We start from the raw sequence: 22,322 nt of genomic DNA on the forward strand, positions 1-22,322 counted from the left end.
CTGTTCCAGCTAGCCCTGGGCGAAGGCGTTGGCCACCCAGCTGCAAGGGGGTGGGTCTTTACCCTGCGCCAAGCATCCCATATTCTGATTGGCTGCGCCCTGTCGTCATGAGCTATGATTGGCTTAGCGCCAACCACCCTTCCCCTACACCTGGGCTCCGCCCGGGTTCTTTTCGCTGAGGTGCCCGCGGCAGCTTCTGGACGTAACTACATTCTCAAGTAAGGAGATACCTTTCTGCCTTCCCCGGGAGACTTGTCCTTGTTAATGAGCCCAAGAGACGATTATGGTGCTCACCGAGAGGGTAAAAGTGGTAGTGGTTTGTAGGACTGGGGGAAAAATGGAAGAGGGAGACCATGCAAAAAGCCCGATGAAGCGTTTCCCACAGCTTCCCGGCAGGGGAGGGGAGTAGCCCCCAAAGTCCTCACTTGGGAAGGTTCGGTGTGAGCGTTGGGGCCAGTCTGGGCCAGGTAGGGGATGAGGGTATCAGTCTAGGAGGTGATTAATGGGTGAGTCAAGGTTAAAGTAGGTGGGTGACGACAGGACTGACGTTAGGAGGGACACTGAGGATAACCTAGGCACTGCAGATGAGGGAAATGGAGATAACATGAATGAAATGAAAGGGCTAGGAAGGTTGGAGACCTAGAAGAGATGAACAACACTGGCCAATGGCAGCTAAATAGGGTACAGTTGGGGTACGATCTTTGAGCACAGACGAACTCGATCCATATGTAACCAGGCAGGATTGGTAGGTCAGAGTCATGCACATGATGAGGTCAAAGAAAGAGTTTTCCTCGTTTTCAACGAAATTGGAGTTTAGGCCATTCCCCTGCAGTGAGGAGGCCTTCAGAACTGTTATTTTCACATTAAAACATGAAAAGTAAACATTTTATAATCATATTTGGTCTCTATCTTGATCCAAAGAAGAGTACTCTGGATAGCAGATATTTATATCCATAGTCAATACTAAGGAATTAATTCCATTTTATATACTAAGAAGTAAATGTTTGGTTTATAAATTAAATTTTCGTGAGTTTGGTTAGCATGAATTAATCTCCCAGTGCTTGATTACCATGGTCAAACTGCTTAAAATCTAGTTCCTGAACCTGTAATAATGTCCAGACCGGGGACCTGGATATGGAAAGAATGTAATTCTTTGGTCGATCCAAGATACGTTTTAATATAGTAATTAGCTCCGTTCTTTGCTGTAACCAAGTTGGGGTTGGGGGCATTCTCAATTTTGTTACCTCTATAGGATATAGGGGCAAATTCCCTTTATAAAGTCGCAAATCCAGGTTTTGGGGGCATGAAACTTGACAAAAATGCAAACATATTTTGCTTTTGCAACTTTACAAAAAGATTCAACAACATAACCATGTTTTCCCTCACCAGAGGACATTTTTTCATTGTTTTTAGAGAGAGAGGAAGGGAGAGAAACATTGATAAGAAAGAGAGGCAAGATTAGTTGCCTCCCTAATGCACCAGGACAGGGCTTGAGAAAACAAGTTTTAAAAGAATTGAGTCTGAAAGCCAGCTGTAAAGGAGACAGAGTATTCAAGAATTACACATCCTGGGTAAAGTCACTGACATTTTTGCAAAAGAGGAGGTAGCATTATGTAGATGCAGGATTAGGTGGGGGCTTTTTTTTTTTTTTTGAAACAGGGAAATCTTTGTAGAGAAAAAGAATGGAGAGAAAGGCTTTAAAGAGGTAAGAAAAGGAATAATTAATGAAAAACCAAGGACAGGTAGTGAAGAGAAGGTAATAAAGTATAAAAAGGGCTTAGCTTTGAGGAGGGTTAGAGAAGGAGTTTAAAGAAAAACTGAGAAGGTGTTGGGCAGACACTTCAGCTGGCCTAGATCTTCTCAGTAAAATAATTTTTGTATAAAATATAACGGTGAGATTAAGTCTTAAGATTTAAAGGCAGAAATGCCTTGAAATGGGTAGTTATGAGAGAAAAGTCATTTTCATATCAAAGGAATTCAAAATAGTAAATGTGCCCCACTTGAAACGAGCTGGCTCTGTTTCATGGGACTTGGCATCCACAAGGACAACAATAGAGAAAATAGTTGGTACGTAAGATACCTCTTAGAGAATTTGTAGCACAGATTAAAAAAAGGAGTTAAGAAATCAAGGATGATGAAGAAAGCACCACTGCCCTGGCTGGGTAGCTCAGTTGGTTAGAGCATCATTCCAATACGCCAAGGTTGTATATTCAATCCCTGGTCAAGGCACATACAAGAATCAACCAACAAATGCATAAACAAGTGGAAAAACAAATTGATGTTTCTTTCTCTCTAAAATCAATAAAAATAAAAAATAAAGACAGCACCATGGAAATGGCTTGCCATTAGTTCCAGCTGGATAGGAAGACAAATGTTCACAGAAGTTAGCAAATAAACTGAAAATACAGGGGCACTGAGGGAGAGGTCATCACAGGCATGAAGAATAAAAGGAGTAAGATAGGAGAAAACATTAGTCAAAGGAATCACTTGTGAATTTAAGATCTTAGAAAAGGCACTATCTTCATCAACTGGATTCAGAGCTGTATCTCTGAGTGTTACTCAATAAAAGTTGGGACTAACATCAGGAGCAAAATTGGAACCTCCCCTTTGGATTTGGGAAAACAGTAAGAATGTAATATCATGCAATTCTGTGGTTAAGACATGTTACCTCCATAATCCCTATGAAGCTGCTGATAAAGGTTTCTTACCCACCAGATTTTTAAAGTGTAAGAAAACTCCTTCCTTAAAATGGCAACAAAGTTCTCAGTAATCAAGGTTATTATTGACCTTGGCCACCAAAAGCTATGTCAAGTCCTCTTGGTGGGAGGCTGCCAGGGTTTTGCATGAAAGCTCTAAATGACTTAACAACCAAACAACAACATGCTTCTCCTCCACTCCCACCCTGCTGTAGTTCCTCAAAGATCATTTTTGTGTGTTTGCTTAATAAAGTTGTAGCTGAAAAAAATCTTAGAAATGGCACAAAATGATGATCAGTTCTAAGTTCTAAAGGGTGGGATGTTTGACTGTTCCTTTGGGCACCTGAAGTTTAGTGAAAAATGTCACAGAAATTAAGTTTAAAAAAACTGTGAAGGTGACAAAATGAAAAGTCATGAGCTTTTCATGAAAAAGCATGGACAGCAGGGAAAGAGGTTGAGAGGGACACTATAATACAATCTAAAAATCTAAAGAAAACAGTATGGGAATGCATGAAGTTGGCAACAGGAGAGGAAAGCTTGAGAGATGGTAAAGAATTAAAGGTTAGAAGAGACTAAGGATCATACGACCTATCAATTCCACTCCTAAGTGTATACTGAAGAAAAATGAAAACTTAATATTCATATAAAAACTTGTATGTGAATGTTCATAGCAGCATTGATCTCTATAATAGCCAAAAAGTGGAACTCAAAATGTCCATCAACTAATAAATGGGTAAATTTTGGTATATCCATGCAATGAAATACTACTCGGCCACAAAAAGGAATGAGATGAACCGTGAACATTATGCTAAGTGAAAGAAGCCAGACACAAAAAGCCACCTATTATATGATTCCACTATATAAAGTATCCAGCACAGGCAAATCACAGAAGATTAGTGGTTACTAGGGACTGCGGGGAAGATGGGAATGAGGAGTGACTACTAATGGGTACAGGATTTCTTTTTAGGATGAAAATGTTCTGAAATTAGTGATAGTCACACAACTTTTTTAGTAAATACACTGAAAACCACTGAATTGTACACTTTAAAAGGATGGATTTTATGTATGTGAATTGTGTCATTTATAAAATAGACTGCAGAGGATATGAAATTTGTTGCCTCCCCAGAAATCTGCCTTTTTAAATAAATTTATTTTAGTGTAGTTGGCCTAATTCTCTTCCTCACATTAGCAGTCATCTGTTAAATGGCTCTGGCAACAATCATTTTCCATGTATCTTAGTATTCCTAAATAATGTGTTTGGGTGTTTTGTTGAGGGGGCGGTCAAAAACCTCACTTAGGTCCCATTAGAGTGATTAGTCATGGATTTTTGGCATCACTTTGAGTCACCAAGTGAATAAAATCTTCAGAAGGGCATAAAATCTTCAGAATGCAAAAACTAAGATTCTTTTCAGTACAGTATATAGAGCATACAGGTGTGAATACACTCCACCATTCCATTAAGAAAATGGACTGACTTATTTTAAAGTTCTGGTTCTTTGATGGAAGGATACTTGCCATAGAAAAGTAATTCTGTTCTCAATCTGTCAGTTGATTCAATGACATCATTACATTTTAAGGAGATTAAGACAACTGGAATTTGGAAACCTAAGTACAACATACCACTTATTTTACCAAGTTCACCATACACTGTTTTGATCTATTGGTCACCAAACATCTGTATCATAATGGTGTGAACCTGGGAGTCCATTTCTTAAACGATAAAAATAGTATACATTCTATTTGCACTGGCAACATGCCTTATCATCTTATAAAACTCTCCCTTAACATTCCATCTCTTTCTAGCTTCTACCAGATTCCTGTTCATCTTCATAGCAAAACTCAGGAAAAAAATGTGTTCATTTCTTACCTCCCGTTCTCTTGGGCTTCCACCCTTATCACTTCACTGAAATAGTTCTTCACCAAGTCATTATAACCTACATCCCGCCAAAGCCATCTGCAGCAGAGATAACTAGTTACAATAAGCTGGTTCTTTTCCTGTGTGCGGCTTGTTTCTTTTGTGCACTCTGTTGCAGTTAGGAATGGTCATGTGACTGAATTCAAGCCAATGGAATATGACATGTGCACCATTTCCATTTTATGTATACCATAAAAATCTCCCTTCAAGTTCCTCTATGGTCCTTTTCCCTTTCAGATAACTACAGTGTGATCTTGTAGACTGAAGTTGGTAGAAACTATCTGTGTCCCTAAATAAGTTGGGAAGGGCCATACCACTGACCTCTTCATTACCACTTTTATTTTTATGAGGGGTAAATAAACTATTGTGTTTGAGCCATCAGACATCTTGAGGTCTATTTATTGTAACAATTAGCACACCCAAATTAATTTACTACCTTATTTGACCTCTCAACGGCATCTGAATCTACTACCTATTTCCTTTTGTGATAAACTCTTGAAACTTAGCTTTCCATAACACCAATTTGGTCCAATTTTGTTTCCCTCCGTTTTCTGTTTGTTTTGCATGCCTGTACTAGAACTCAAATTTTGGGAATATCTGAAGGCTCAGTACTCAGCCTCTTCTCTGTACACTTTACTTTCTCCCTGGAGGATCTCATCTAATCCAATAGTTGCAAAGGCAAATATGGACAACTCACAGCACTGAGCTCTCCTCAGAATCCCAAAATCATACCACGTGACATTCATTCTTGGACATCCAATTGGCATAGGAAACAATATAGCTAATGAAGTAAACTGTTGATCTTCCGGCCATAATCCACTCCCGCATCAAAATCACAGGAATCCCTTAACAATTATCTTTCCCTCACATTCAAATCCAATACATAAAAGTCTTGTGGGTTCTACCTCCAAAATAAATCTTACTAGCTAACCATTTATCACCATCTTCACTGCTACAACTCTAACCCAAGCCACCATCACCATTAGCTGGCATCTTTCACCCTGACAGGCCCCTCACTGATTCAGGTTACATCACTTTGTTCAGATCCCTGCAACCCCAGTACAAGAGTAAAATCCAAACCACAAGGCCCCCCTCTAATTAGCTCTTACCTACCTCTTGATATCATCTGTTTACTGTTGTGGCCACACTGGCTGTTTTGCCCTTGAATACAGTAAACTTTCCAAAGGATCACTGCATCTGTCCTTCCTTCTTTTTGGAATGTTCTTCCTCCAGATTTCAGGACTGCCTTCTCTTCATTTCAGACATCAAATGCACGTCTTCATAAAGGCCTTTCATTACTACCCCGATATTGATTAACAGTCCCATCTCCAGTCACTGTAGTAATCTCTACCTCAACTAGTTCTGTCCATTATCCACATGATCTTGGAAAAGTAGCTAATCCCACAGTGCTTGAGTTAACCCTTCTGTAAAACTAGTACTCCTCCTCAAAGGACTGCTGTTAGAACTAAGTTGTGTTGTACTCAGGACTAATCAGGACTGGTATTACTTATTTACATATTTGTTGCCTTCTTCCCTAAAAAAAAAAAAAAAAGCAACAAAAAACAAGTTTCCTGACAGTAGGCTGTACCCTCTGTATTGCCAGCCATCATCTAGGAAGGTTTCTGGCTGATATTAGATGCTAATATTCACTGGAATACTATACAAGTCTTTGTCACTTAATACATATTTGTTACATAAATGCTTTGAAACATCACTCTGAGTCATTTCTGATGTCACCGCCATTCATTGAAATACTTCTCACATCTATTTGCTATATCAAAGTCACTATCCTCAGCACATGTGCCAGGCAGTTTTGGTTTTTACTTCTCCAAGCTTTAGTTCATTTCTTAAGTTTGTTTGTTTGTTTTTTAACTTAGGGTCATCAGATTAAAGATATAACATGTAAAATGACAGGACCTCAGAAACTTTTTTCTTAATTCAAAGACTCACAGTATTTGACAGGTATTTCATTTGTTTCAAGTCTCTCCTCTCTTATTTATGACTGCACCTTCTGAATGTAGTTGCTGATTAAGGGAACATTAATTTTAGGCCTGCTAATGCTGGAGGTTATTTTACAATTTTCTAAAATAAATCCAGGAAAAACGTGGTTTGCATTTAACTTTCTGGTATTTAAAAACTCATTTTTCTAAAAGTAACTCATCCTTTAAAGCAGATCAACTTTTAGCTAATCCAGTATTTCAAATCATTTCATACTAGTGTGACATAGCCTTTCTAAGCCTTAGTCTCTTTGGAGGTAGTCTACATAACTATATTTAGCTTGCCAAAATTTTAAATCAGATGTAAAGCTACCAGCAGTGATTCACAGTCCTCAAATATTGCAAAGTGATTTTAGAGATAAAAACAAGAATAAAGATATCTATTTATTGGTTACACTATTTTCAAGTAGAAGTATCTGCTTGTCATGGACTTCTTTATGCTAACTATCCAGAACTTGAGTCATTCTCAGTTCAAGATACCTCTTAAATTCAGCTGCCAAAGAATAAACTAAACCTATTCCCTCCCTCATGTAACTACAGCAAGTCTATCCATCTTCCTTTCTTCTTTATCCCATCTATCTTCTACAAGGTTATCACTCCAATGCTGCATTTTTAATGGTTTCCTCTTGCAATTAGAAGAAAATCCAAATTAACTACATCCTTACCCTAGCAGATTATATAATGTAGTCCCTATCTCTCCTACCCCACCTCTTAAAATATTTTCTACCCCTTGACCCAACTCCACATACTCTAGCCTATCATTACCCTTCAAGGTTTTCTCCTACAGGTTTTACAAGGGGACTCCCAAAAAACAATTTATGAAATATTTGTGTATTTATTCTTCTGCCACCTTCAAGGTACTCTATTTAATGCAATACACCTATCAAGACTTTTTTCCACTGCTCAATTGAGTTCGTCAGTTTCAATGACTTTTAGTGCTGCTGCCGCTTTTTTGTTTCACCTCTTCCACATCAGCAAAATGTTTCCCTTGGAGGGTTTCTTTCATTGGGGAAGCAAAAAACCCCCCAAAAAATCACTCCAGGGGAAATCAGGTGAATAGAGGGTGGGGCATGGGGGTCGTGCCATTTTTGGTCAGAAACTGCTAAACTCTCAGCTCAGTGTGGGCAGGGACACTCGTAAAACACCCAATCGTGAAAAGGGTTAAGTGTGCTGTCTTCAAAATAATCTCACTGAAGCCCAAAGTAGCCTCCACAATGCCAGCTGGTACAGATACAGATGGGTTCCTACAACACTCACCTAGTGAGGAAGCTTGTACAAGAAGCCTGCCCTCCAGAAGGTAATATTTTTTCCCCCTCGGGTCACACCTCATACATTAGCTAGTCCTTTGAAAGGAGCACTCCCCAGTTCCCTATCAATTCTACAATGGGTGATTGAGGAACACCTTATCACTTCACTGAAACAGTTCCCAAAAGTCATTCTGACCTACATTCTGCCACTGTTGCTTTGTATTATCTTCTCTCCACAGCATTTACAACTACTTGTACAATGAAAGAAACACACATGCCAAGGTATTTATAGGGACCATCCATGAGTTAGATTGTGGGAGTTGTCTTTCAATTATCGGTGTGTTCCTTAGATTTTTATTTAAAGATTTTATGTATTTATGTATTTATTTAGAGAGGGAGGGAGGGAGGGAGGGAGACATCACTGTGTGGTTGCCTCACATGGCCCGCACTGGGGCCCTGAACTGCAACCCAGGCAAGTGCCTTGACTGGGCATTGAGCTGGTGATCCTTTGGTTCACAGCCCAAGCTCAATCCACTGAGCTACACCAGCCAGGGCTGTTCCTTAGATTTTTAATACCACCACTCTAGTATTGGATTGGCCAAAAAATTCATTTAGTTTTTCCCATATGATGGCTCTAGTAGTGCTCAGTTTTTCTTTCACTTCATTTGAAGTAATTGTTAAAGAGTGTATTTTAACAGCTGTTATATCAGCATCCATTTAAGAAAACCTTAGCAAAATTGGTGAAGTTTTGTGCAGCCACTTTAATATTGAAGATGGAAGAAGATACGCAACGTTTTCGGCGTATTATGCTTTATTATGTCAAGGCAGGCAAAACCACCGAAATGCAAATAAAATATCTCTGCAGTGTATGGAGAAGGTGCTGTGATTGATCAAGTGTGTCAAGAGTGGTTTGCGCAGTTTCTTGCTACTATTGACATTTTGGCCAAATAATTCTTTGCTGTGGGGCTGTTGTATGTGTTGGAAGATGAGTAGCAGCACCCCAGCTCTTCCCACTAGAAGCCGATAGTGGAAGATAGCCGACATACTCAAAATATCCAAATTAGTACTTACTGGTGTAAATGAAAAATTGTCTTTTATGGAAAAAACTAAGTGGACTTTTTGGCCAACTCAATACAAGTTACTACCGTAACTCTAGTATCATAGCTATTGACTGAAATATTGTAGCATCCTTTTGCCTGATTTACTCAATTCATTACTAAACTACAGTTTTACTCGTTAGCCAGACATTTCAAAATAAAATTATCTTTCCTCCCCCTACTTGCCAAACCCTTCAACCTCCCATGGCTCCAGGGATAAAGACCAACAAGGCCCTTATTGTTCTGCCCCCTAGTTACCTTCTTAAATATGGACCCATTCACTCTCCACAGAGTTCCAGTCTTTTAGCCTGACAGGAGGAAACCTTGTTTATTATTACCAACAGTACCTAGAACACTTAAAACAGTACTTGGCACCTAGGAGCTCAATAGTTAAATGAATTAGATGAACCAGAAGGAGTTAATCACAACAGCATGAACAAGTTTTCTTGCAGACTGAAAAAAGGATGGGAGACAAATATAGAGAATAGACCAGACTTCAAACATTTCTAGATTAAATAGGTCAGAAAAATAGAAATGTTCATTAGAGAGCCAGGTATGCATTAAGTCACTCAGGAGGAGAAAACATCATTTGGACATCCCAATTTTAAATTGTCTAGGACTATAAAAAGGGATATGGCAAAAAAATTTTTTAAAAAAGATGTGTATGAAACACAGGATAAGTAGATTTGCAATTGAAATAAAAAACAGTAATAACTTACACTTGTTAAAAGCCCACCACATTGTTTTTAGGTGCTTTATGCACTAAACCCTCACAATCACCCAGTCAAAGGAGAAAACAAGCAAAGAAAAAGGATAATCATTGAATGGTGGAATTGTTGCTCAAGCGCAGGCTATCTATCTCCAATGCCCTCCTAACTATTATGTTGTATAGAATCTACTGAATGGACAATATATTGAAGTAAGATAGGGCCAGGCCTAAATGAAACCACCCAGATCAGCACAAATAGAATTGGGAGATAGGGGGGTATTGCTATGGGATGGTAAGAGCAAGTACACAAATGGGAGCAGTTAAAATAGTCACAAAAATGAAAGCATTCTAAGTAGGCAGCCAGCTTTGTCAAAACTCTTAAGAAATCAAGGGCAGGGGGAAATGGGGTAACTATAAATTGCACAACAATAAAAAAAAAGGAAAAAAATCAAGGACAAAGGGATCAGTTAATTTGGTAATAGAAGGGTAGCAATCTGTCTTTAAATGTTTAATTCTAAACTTACATTTATGGTATTTTGCCCAGGATTTGGTAATGCTAAAACCAGACTATCTCCTATTAATTCTGAAACATGTTAAACATAAAGTGCACATGCCGCATCAGCAGATTTAAGTTTCAATTTGTCAAAAATACCCAGAAGCTTTGTTGCTTAGGAATTAACGCAATAATGCAAATGATTTTAAACAATTACTCTGCATGACTGACTGAAATCTATCACAAAGGGAAATTTCTTTCATGATGTAATAGACTGTTCACTTATCCAGTAATTTTAAATAATTTAGAACTCTGGCATCAAATTATTCAAAACAGTCTACTACTAAATAATTAAAAAATACTTATGAACACAGAATAAAAAGAAAAGTCAAGGGTCTTTATTCATCTGTAGTTAAAATATAAATTATGATGAGCAAGTTTTCCTAACTTAAATAAAAATATAAACATCTATCCACTGAATTTCCAATCACTTGCTACAAACACTGTATTATATAGCACAACTGAACCAAAGCATCTTATGTTCTTAAAATATTCAAGTATTTTGTTTCATATAGATGTCCTGGACCAAATGATAATTTGCTCCTTCAAGTTTTGTTTTCAGTAGTATGGCATACATATTTTATTCCTTCTAAAAGTTCTTTCACAGCCATAACATTATAAAGTCATTACATTATCATTGAAGTAGAAAGTGAGTTTAATATACATCTATATAAACCTTAAGTCTTACTTCCCCCTAAGGATTTTAAATAATGGTTATTCTGGTTTCTCTCCAGTACAAACTTGAGAAGTCTTTTATGGAAACTTTAGGAAAGATTCAATCCTTTTTAACTAAGAAAAAGCCTCAAATTCTAAAATTATATATACGAGGAACTCATTTTTTTAAGTATATATTTATAAGTATAATTAAATGACTATTTTTCCTTTAATACTTTTAGAGCTTGACCAACTTTTTTCAATCTCTGAATTGGGTCTTGTCCGTAACTTCGGAGAGCCTTAATCCCTCTTCTCCCGCCCTTCTGAAATGTGAGGTAGAAATCCTTTGGAAAACCCAAGATTAAAAAAAATAAATAAATATTTAGTAGTATACTTTAGATTATTCTCTCCTTCCTATTTTTTATTGTTCTAACATTCTTTAACTTGTATACCAGCTATCCAACTGAACTGGGTAGATCTCTTGACAATGTTCAAGTCTTACTTAAATGTTTTTCTTTTTATATATCAGATTTCACAAATAAGCAGTTTGTTTTAAAACAATTCCTTATTTTTGCTTAGGATGTGTGAAGTGCATTTTGGAACACAAACCTATGGATTAAATTAGGGACGTAGATAAATGCTGCAGACATCAGTAGTTTATTGTTTGTTTAGTCCAAACACATTCAAAATGGAAACTGAAAGAATACTTTCCACCTGAAACAATTAAACTAGATTCTACTAGCATATAATGCTTAACACATTACAGCAATAAAGATGGTAATCCGTTGTCTCCTATACCTACTAAAGCCAAGATGGTAAAGCCAATTTGGTTGCAATAGTGTCATAAGGATAGAATATTACCATCAAAAACAAAACAAAACAAAACAAAAAAAACCAGCAAATAACAGAGTAGATGGTAGATGGGTAGAAGGGTAGATGAATATTTTTACTCTGGTTCACTGAAAAGGGGACAAAATGTTGAAGGTCCACAGTACGGCAGGTGAACAATCACCATGTAAACTTCTCCATATGATGTTTTAATGATGTATTTATGGTACGTAAAGACTGAAGCTGAATGGCTCTTTGCTCTAATTTTCTATTACACTTAACATCTGCCATTACTTTTGGTGTCAGAACAGTTTTCACGAGTGGCAGGGCAATATCCTGGATTTGAAATTTTATATATATATATGAAATGTGAAGAAATAAAAGAGTAAAGGAAAAATATACTATAAAAAACGCTGACAATTAAACCACTCATTTAGAAGTAGTTTGAATAAAGGCTTCAAAACTCAAAATTAATTTTCTACTAAGAACTTCAAGTACTATACATCAGAAAGTGTAAAAAAGTGTCTTAAACAGGAAAAAGAAAAATCCTTAATTAAGCCCCCTCAAATGGAAACTATTAGATATCTGTGTCCCCAAAATATATGCAATAGTGCAAGACTTTTCCTCAAACATGGAAGACCTCATTCAAAGGAAAAAAAGGGAGATTTAATTTCACCTATATTGCCCAGTACATGAAAGACAAAATATGTGCATCATTCGCTAGTTTACTAAGTAGCAAACAGTTTTCATAATTCAAAACCAGTTTGCTCTACTATGTCAAGTGCATTTTTGTTTTTACCAAGACAGAATGGAGAAGTCTTCCATGCTAACAAGCAGCTTTAAGTGGTCACACTTATTTACCCCACTCCTAGCTTGAAACATCAGAAACTGGTATGTACCGATTATTTCAAGCATAAAATTGAACATCCTTTGCCATACTTGTGGTTTACCAGAACTTGCTATAAAGACAGACAATAATCCAGCAGCTACAAACTTTGCTCACAGAATTGTTTAGAGATTCATGTAAAAATAAAAGATGTCGTCCCAGACTTAAATTCAGAGCCACTCGGGTGCTGACATCAGTTCAAGAATTGTGCAAAATGAATGACAGTTCCCTGCCCCCCAAATAGAAAATGCGAACACTTAAGAGCTGCTGTTCTTTTCTCTGAAAATTGCAGTATCCTCACTTCAGGTTTACTTGCCATTTATGGAATCTGACTGCTTTTAAAATGTCACTAAAATGTACATCAAAGTTGACTGACTTTTCCAAGCACCTCTCAAGTGATCGCTTCAACGTTCACATTCATGCTAAGAGAAAAGTCAACAGAGACTTACTCAAATATCTGACTTCCTCCTTCCCTCTCCCTCCCAAACACACAAGACTCCCTCCCACATAGAACACAAAGTTGTTAACTAAAGAACCAAGTAAATCATATGCTAGTCAATTTTACTAATTTTAAAGATACTGCAATTTTTATACACTTCAATGATTTTCAACATTTTGCAGCTGTTTGGCTTTGCAGCACAGCAATTCATACACTATACTGTACAAAATTACCAGCAAGACTGGAATGATGTATTAATAGAAGGCACCATCATGCTTATTACATTACCAGAGAACAAAAATACAGTAAAGACAATTTTCACTGTACACAGCTTAAAGAAAGGAAAAAGGGGAGGAGGAGTGTGTTGAGCAGCCAGCCATCCCTGTACTGAAGAGGGGCAGGTAGAAAAATCTTAGATATGGAGCTACTAAATCTGGTCTACTATTCAAGACCACAGCATTTGAAGTTCTGATTTTTCTTATTTAGTTCAAACTAAATGATTTCCTTGGGAATATACTTGTAGTCTTGTTAAGGTTTATGTGTACACACGCTGGTCACAGCAAGCAGATAAAATGCCCTCATCATTCACAAATTATTCTCTACTGGAAAAAAGGATGAAAGATTTTTTTCCCCCTGTTGCCTCCTGTTGCAGATGTCAATGTTAATGAGTTCAGAGTACCCATTAGTGCATTTTGATGAGTGCATAATAAGTTTCTGTTTTTTGGGGGGAGCCAAGAAAAAAGGCAAGATTCTCCAATTGCACTATTTGTGTTTCCAACATTAATAAGCAGAAACAGTAACACTTAAACAAAATGTGCAGCAGAAGATTTCGTTTTTGACTCAAAGGACCTGAATTCAGTTGGGCATGTCCTTTTAAAAAGTTCATTTTGATGAAGATAGTTTAAGATATGGTCATTCCTCAGTCCTTAATTCTCCAAGTCTAGATTTATAAATTAACAATGTGAATCCTGGTGTAAAATTGGGGAAATAATGTCCACCTCAATTTAACTCATAACCAAAAGATGCTTTTCACATCAAAGAAATGATCAAAAAAGGCTGTGTCACATTCCAAAGCCAAAAAAAATTAACAAGAATGCAAACACGATGAGTAATGTACCACTGCCAAGACTTTGCGAACAGTGGGGCTTCAGCGACGTTGTCCTGTGAAGCGGCCTTCCATCTGCCCGGTTCCTCTTCCAGAGCCAAGTTTTTGTGCCATGCCACCTCTAGGAGGAGGTCCTCTTCCATCTCGGTCACGCATCATTCCGCCACCTACTATTCCACGTGGACCACCAGGACCTCGATCATTGCGCCTAATATCTCTGCGATCATCACCACCACCTCTAGTTTCTCGCTCTCTTGCAGCTCTTGTTTTTTTCTCTTCCACGTTTAAACGCACTTCCCCTCGAAACATAATTGGCTTTAAAAGGGAAGAAAAAGATTTACATGGGCAGGTTAGAGAGTAATAGTAAAGTATTGCTTTGCACATGTAAATAAGAAAATCCTAATAAATTTAAAACGATCCACACCTCAGACTTTGAAACTACTAAGAAATCTTTACTCTTTGCATAAATACCATTTCATAGTGAACTATTTTTAGTTTACCATTAAAAAAGGTTTTCTATGGTTTAAAAATGCACCAGATTAATATTATATACAACAGGAATAATAAAGTCTTGAATTATGCCCTTTAAGTCACTTACTTTTGCAATTAAGATTCTCTGAACTGGTTCAGAGTCATCAAAAACCACAAAACCAAAATTTGGAAGCTTTCCCCCAACACCCTTGGTATTGATGCGAAGTTCCACAACGTTTCCAAAACCTGTGAAAATATACATTATACCAAGGGTTAAATATTTTAACAGAATACTTTGTGGCCTCAATTGTTCAGGATGATGACCTCAATCTCCTCGATCCATCTCAAAATAAAAGCTGCTAGTGGCTATATCCAACAACGAAGGTACACACTCACTCACATAAGGCCATTCACCTAAGATGCTAACAAACACCTAGACTGCTTGTTTTCTTGCCCTTCAGCACCTTTATTACACTTTTCAAAAGAAAAGCTACCTACATAGTTTTAGAAAGGCAATGATATTTTCTATTCTGACTTAGAGTTGCCAAATGAATCCCACCTCTAAATTTAAGGCTGATTCATCCAGCTCTTTCCTTCTAACCTCTAGAGAACCAGGCCAGTCAACACTAAGTATAGTCACTGAGAAACATCTGATATAGCCTTCTACTCCCTTCTGATAAGAGATTGGTACCTGGAGATATACAAAGTATATATAGAGATAAATGGTTTAAAAAATTCTTATTCCACTCCCTGGCTGGCATAGCTCAGTGGATTGAGCGCAGGCTATGAACCAAAGCATTGCAGATTCAATTCCCAGTCAGGGCACATGCCTGGGTTGTGGGCCACAGCCCCCAGCAACTACACATGGATCTCTCTCTCTCTCTCTCTCTCTCTCCCCCCCCCACTCCCTCCCTCCCCTCTCTAAAAATAAAATCTTTCAAAAAAGTATAAAAAAGGTAAAATCTCAAATCTTATTGAAAAAAAATTTTTATTATACTATGAAAAATGATCTGTTTTTCTCCTCTTAATTCTAAGATAAAGCAAAATGAATCACTTACTCATGAAGAACTCTTTTAGTTCATTTTCATCAATATCATGTGGCAAGTTACCAACAAAAAGTTGATGACTATCTGGATAGCGAATTATTCTACGGTTGTCGGATTCATTCTGTTCAATATCCCCTCTGCCTGAGAAAAGGAATAGAATAGAGACTTATTGTGGAAGTACCTTCTCTGTTAGATCTACTCATCTGATTGTATAAAAGTCAAGTGTTAGTACTACAAGTATTCCTCCTTAATCAAACTCTTGCTATATTACCCAGGAACCAAATAAACTTCAGATAGTGAAGTATATTTGTACCCAATATTTGTTTAATATTTTGAAATACACATATTATTTAATCTTTGGTTAAGATGTGAAATTACAGCCAAATCAGTAAACTTAATAGTAATGCTTCATGTATATAGCAATGTATATATGTTAGGGTGTTCATGTACATACATACAGACACATACAAGTCTTATTTGATCCTCAGTAACACAAGGAACACAGGCATATAAGAAATGCATTGCCCAAGAAAAATTTGTGTAGCAACTGAATGGCATAAAAGCAGCTCATAATTTAAGGGGGTCTCACTTAAGATCATAAACTCAAATCACTGGAAGACAGGACAAACCCTAGCCTCCATGACTTCTAGTGTAGTAACACATATCTTATACTTTACTTTTGTGGAAAAAGTTACATATTCTAATTTTGATATATATAATCTTCCCACCTCCTCTCAAAGGCAATCTAAACAGACTTATAAAATTCAAATAGAGGTGCTGCATCTATTAGCTAACAATGCAAACATGGCAACTTACTTAAAACCTTAGAAAATCAAAATAAGAATCAGGGTATGCTTATTGTTTATCTGTGAAGAGATAAGAGTGCTAAAGTAATAGAGTAGGTTATTGCCACGTGGTTTGGAATTCTTAGAACCAGTGACAATAACCAAATACTTGTTTCAAAATTAATTCATGCCTTCAAAATACACATCTCTAGCATGACAACTAATCTTCCCCCTAAAAGTTAGTCATTTTGCCTCAGAGTGAATTTTAGCAGGTTATTTAAGCCTTTAGGCATTTTGAAAATAGAATTTGGGTATAAAACATGTAGTTTTTAAGTTCACTCTTTTTCAACTTTTCAAGTATAAATGCTAAATTCTGAAGGTTACAGGAGGGACCAACTTACCTGGTCTTGGTCCTCTAGGAGGGAAACCAGGTCGTTCTCTAGGTCGCTGTTCACGCACACGAGGTGGCTGAGACTGAACTTCTGGTTTAGCTTCAACTCTGGGCTAAAATACAAGGGGAAAAAGCACATTATAAAATGCAAAGGAAAAACATTATAAAGACATTCCACAGGAGAAAAAACAACTATCAGAAGTCCCTAACAGGCATATAATGGTAAATTTAAGTTTAGAATGTTTTTAACATAGTGTCCTATGTACATAAAAAATAAATTTTTATAAAGATATTCTGTACCAATCTAGGACTGTAGGGTAGGTTTTGTTTTCTCACTCAAGGCCATATAACCCACAGTAAGTTTTTTTTTTACAACCACATTTTAAAAATAAAGTTACATCTACATTGAGACAGCATAAAAGGTATTCCTACAAAAATCCCAAAACTGCAAGATGAGCCAGCCACTCCATGTAAATACATATACAAAAGAAAAGGCCATCTTTTTATTTTAGGAGGACAAGAGTGTATGACACATACTTTCTAATTATTTACAATGACATTTTCAGTGTTCCCAATATCTTCAGATTATCTACTGCCCAAATATTTGTGGTCCAAGGAAAAAACAAAATATATGCACCCTCGAAGGATGCTGAAAATGCTCAGTGGGATAGGAAGAGCATGTCCTCAAGTCAAAAAGCTTATCATTTCAGTGCTGCCTTTATGGCTGAGTATCTCTTAAGGACGTCAGCCTGGGCAGTAGCTCAAACTCTTTTGTATTTATATAACAGAAGTATCCTAATTTGCAAGGACAAATTTTAATACAAAAAGTTATGCTTCCTTCAAAAATGACAATTTATTGTAAATGACTTCACCCCCTATAACTCCTATCCTAAGAAGTTTTAACAGATTCAGCTGACTCTTCCCGATTTCTATTTTCTTCTATGTAGATTCCCTCCTCCAACAAGATGAAGTTGCTTCCCATGTCCTAGAATTTTGCTAGTTAAACCATTTTAATTCTCCAATTTTCTCAGTTATTTATATGTATTTATTCCTACAAGGATCACAGTTTATTTCTACACCACCTAAAGAACCAAAACAGTATTGTCAAATATAGATGCCTAGTAGCTACTGATTCACTTAAAATTAACTCCCATTTATAGTTTTCTAACCCAAAAGATGTAGAGGAATGTTCTATGCTTGACAAGGGAACCTAAGTTACAGCCCTGAAGCCACTGCTTATCTACAGCTGCAATTTAATACTGTGAGACAGTTTGACGCATGATGTGATGCCTGAAAAAGGCAGTTATTTAAAAATTTCAACTTGAGGCGGCCTAAAAGCACAACTTAAATATGACTATAAACAGAACTAAAAAATAAATGTACTCTAATAACGTTCTGAAGAAGCTAGTATGCTTAGGAAATTAGTAAAAAAAAACAAACATACATTTTAATTTAAAAATCTCAGAAGAACTTCAGACTCAATTCAGTCCAAATGTTATCAAAGAACTGAGGCACCCTGACTGATTCAAATTGTTTTCAAAACAGAGTACCAAAACAAAACCACAAGTAGCAAAATAGAAAAGTTCTTCATTATCCTTTAAGGACTTCAAAGTGAAACATTTAAATAATTTTTAACACCTTACAAATAATTCATACTTTAACAACCTATGTATCTGATGTTGCCAATGCAAGAAACATGAAACCAAAAATCTAACAAAATCCTTTCAATGACTGATTAATATATGTTAACTAAGCCCACTGTACACTTATAAAATTCTTCAGGCTAAATTTCATGATTCTAACTAGATAAAATAGCTAATATGCCACATATTATTTTAGGGCCTTAAAATTATTTCCACGTACCAGAAAGTGTGCTCACACGACAAATCCCACAAACGAAAAGTCAAATGGAATACAAGATAAAAATGCAAGCATCAAATCAAGTCAATAATAGCAGGTAAAACCAAAACTAATAAACACATCCTTCAATTTAACAAAAGCTATTGAGATAAAATAACCAACTTCCAGACAAAATATTCTTTTACCAAGAAATTAACTTACCTAATTCTAAAGTAAAGCTTACCAATACCCTAGAATTACATTTTTCTTTTATTAATAACCTATGCTAAAACTGTCAAGAAAAAGAATACTACACGACAGTAAACAAAATAAAGTTGAGGGGTTTATTAAGTCAAGTGGAAAACCATGAATTCATTCCAAATATAGCCTGAAGAGACCAGAAATTTATTTTAAAGTTTAAATTATAAACATTTAAACATTCTGTTTTAATAAGGGTATACGCTGGGAAATACAATCTAGTCTTCTACAACTCAAAAACTACAAAAGGTAAAAAAAAATTTTTCTGTGGGCAAGAGGCTAGGATATAATAAAATGTAATTTAGGCATGCCTTAAATATAGCACTCTTCTTAAATGTAAATAGAGATACACTCCCCTCCAAAAGGCTAAAGAAACCTATGTAGGTTTGCATGAGTCACATATGGACTCCGATGTCCATGATGTCCAACTGCATGAATTCAAAACCCAGACCTACTATTTATTTATAAACCTGTCCGACCTCAATGAGGTATTCTAGGCCTTAAATTATTTAATTAAGTGGGAAACAGAATAATAATAGTAATCACCCTAACAAAGTGGTTATGAGGATTAAATGAAAATGAATATAAAGTGCTTTGACAATGCCCGGTACAATAAGCATTAGCTATTTTAAATTTTAACTACCAGTATGTTTAAAAGAAATGTAGCCAACTCTCTCAAATGAGGTAACAATCCAAGGGATTCCAAGTGCAAATCTGATAAATCAAGTATTTCAAAGCACATCCAGAAGTCACTTATCAGGTCTTCAGATGGGCTGAAAAGCACAACCAATACTTGGTAAAATGTTAAGAAAGATTACTAGTTTGTGATCTGAGTATTTAACTCAGCACTTCCTAAATATATAACTGAGAATCTTCCTGAATATCTAACTGAAAAAACAACATAAAAAAACAAACAAACCAAAAAAACCAACAACCAGGTTATCATGAGGCCGTGTATTCTATTATGTTACCTGATTATATGGTACCAACTCAAAAAAAGACTTTCTAAGAATTACTGGCTATGTTTGAAACTTCCAAGTTTCACTGTTTAGAGCATATTAAGAGGTGTACACAAACAACAATATGTGCCCTAACCATTTTAAATGTAAATTTTCTAGTGTAATTCAGTTTAACTCAAAATGTAGATAAAAGAATTGGACACTCTTTTTAAACTGTGCCTATAAGCTTAACTTAAATTTTGCTAATTCAAAAGTATATCTAATAAATATAATAGGCAGTGTCTTATTTTCAATGTTTCAAAAGCTTCAAAATGGGTATAATGACAGACAAAAAGCAGAATATTGGAATGATCAGTTAAGGTGAACACTACAGTCATAAGTTGGTACAGGCTTCAGTTAAATGGTGTGAACCACTTATAGACAAAAAAAACTCAGGCAGTATAATTTTTCAAGTATTCTATTTTTAAAAAACAGTGATTCTTTATAATGCCACACTACTTTGTGCCTTTCCAAATTTCTTCCTTAAAATGTTTGCTTAATAAAATTTAAAACTTTTAAAAAGGAACTTTTTTGGTTATTTGAAGAAGCCTTTTAAATGACAGTAATATATATATATATGTGTGTGTGTGTGTAAAACCAACTTAATCTGCATTTCATACACCCAAACCCCAAATACCACCTATGCAGATGATGGAGATTTGGCATTTAAAGTGGGTGCACTGACATTTAATACAATTTTTGTATATTTAATCCATGATTTCTGATTGACTCATTTAAAAAAGTATTAAAAAGATAAGCAATTTGCAATGTAACAAGGATACAATCCAATGTGTTCACAGATTGGTTACCTGTGAGACTGGTGCTTTAACATGGGGTGGAATTCCAGAGGAAGAAACAGTACCACTAGGAGGCAGGTTTTTACTGGTCACTGAAGCCCAGGAGAAAGCCTGCAGGAAATGCAACAAACCTAGACTACTAATCATGGAAAACCACCAACATTCCTATAGGGAAACTTCCAAATATATATTTTTTCACTTCTAAACTATTGCTGTATATTGAAGGATTCCTAAAAGAAAGGCACACACACACATGCCAGTCTATGTGCCAGCTTTCAAAATCTCATTATGCAAGATTTGATGGTTTTTACTGAACTACTAAATAAATCAACAAGCAACTTCCTATATATGCCCTAAGTAGATGAGCAAGTGGAGCAAACCACTAACACATACTAGAAAAGTCAGAGCCTAATAGAATGGATTTCTTTCCCCTTTAGAGAAAAACAGGGTGTGTGATGGTGTTAAGGGAAGAGGGGAAGGATAGGAAAGAAGAAAGTACTAGCTGGAAACTTTAACAAACATTCACAAATTGAACAAAGTATCTCCTCTCACTACTCAAATATACTTTAACCTTCTACTTTTACAGAAAGATAAAAGATGTATAGATAGGCTTAACTGATACAATATCAGTCACTCATCTTGCCAAAAGAGTTTAATTGGTGTAGTAAGGAAACTGTTCCCGTTTAAACCAGAAATAACAGGTTATCTCCTTTCTAATAATAAACCAACTTGTTTAAGTTGGGAAATTGCATGACCCCTTGCACCCATGTAGAGGACTTAATGCACAATGGAAGAGCAACTCTCAGGTTTATACATGGACCCAAATAATTTCATGAAAGGTACTAAGCATTACATACAGACAAAGATTTACCTTAAACTTCCCTCTGAGGGATATTTTTTTTGGAGAGGAAAATGTAATCACACTTCCTCAGGATTACAAAAAAACAAAAAAACAAACACACACAGCTTTTTTCATATACATAAAAAGTATAGTTTACTATATTAATGTAACATAACAAAAGTCCTGCTTCAATAATAGCATCAGATATGAAAGTGTGAAGTTATAGATTAAAGAGATCCTTTGATCTAACCTTTGGTGGTTCTTGTGGCAGAGAAACAGGTTCAGCAGGAGGAGGAGAGGTAGACTTCTCCTCTAATTCTTCTAAGTTCTTCTCTTCCACAGGTGGTTTCAGCTCTTCAGTCTTAGTTTCAGATTCTGGCTCAGGTTCAGGTTCATGAGAGGATTCTTCCAAAGGCTCCTCTATGCCATTACTACAATAAAATATTTTATTCCCTTTTCAGTATGAGAGTGAAATGATCAAGTAAGATAAAATTCAGTATTTCTCTGATGTAATGAGCAAAAGTCCACTAAGAGAAGTAGGAGGCAGAAGGGAATCATACTCCCATGAAACATTTATTAAACCCCACTATCTTAAAACTGGATAACTAAAAATGTTTACTTTAGTACTAACTATAAATAAATCCCATCTTCATAAAAATAAAATACAATGTTCACTCTCTGTGTTGTCCCAACATTCTGCATTATTAGTAAGTGTTCAGTGTTTTGGGCCAAACCATGTTCAATTTTTAAAATTAAATAAAACAATTATT

The 22,322-nt window shown here is 36.1% G+C and overlaps 1 protein-coding gene across 5 annotated transcripts in view; it reads right to left on the bottom strand.

Annotated features, from left to right (window-relative positions):
* Nucleotides 1-11,509: 11,509 nt before the first annotated feature.
* G3BP2 (G3BP stress granule assembly factor 2) overlaps nt 11,510-22,322 on the bottom strand; it is an 84,051-nt gene continuing 73,238 nt past the window's right edge. For 4 of the 5 annotated variants that reach the window (XM_045858263.1, XM_045858262.1, XM_045858265.1 and 1 more), the window contains exons 7-12: nt 21,803-21,983; nt 20,724-20,822; nt 16,830-16,932; nt 15,656-15,784; nt 14,725-14,843; nt 11,510-14,441 (exon numbers count right to left, since the gene is read on the bottom strand). In XM_045858263.1, coding sequence (XP_045714219.1) covers nt 14,169-14,441; nt 14,725-14,843; nt 15,656-15,784; nt 16,830-16,932; nt 20,724-20,822; nt 21,803-21,983 — 904 coding nt within the window. In that variant the 3' untranslated portion in view covers nt 11,510-14,168. The remainder of the gene's footprint in view (nt 14,442-14,724; nt 14,844-15,655; nt 15,785-16,829; nt 16,933-20,723; nt 20,823-21,802; nt 21,984-22,322) is intronic. The other variant, XM_045858266.1, reaches the window with a different exon arrangement.

This window comes from Phyllostomus hastatus, unplaced genomic scaffold (assembly GCF_019186645.2).
Source record: "Phyllostomus hastatus isolate PE091 unplaced genomic scaffold, TTU_PhHast_1.1 phas_scaffold_1674, whole genome shotgun sequence".
Classification (NCBI taxonomy): Eukaryota; Metazoa; Chordata; class Mammalia; order Chiroptera; family Phyllostomidae; genus Phyllostomus; species Phyllostomus hastatus.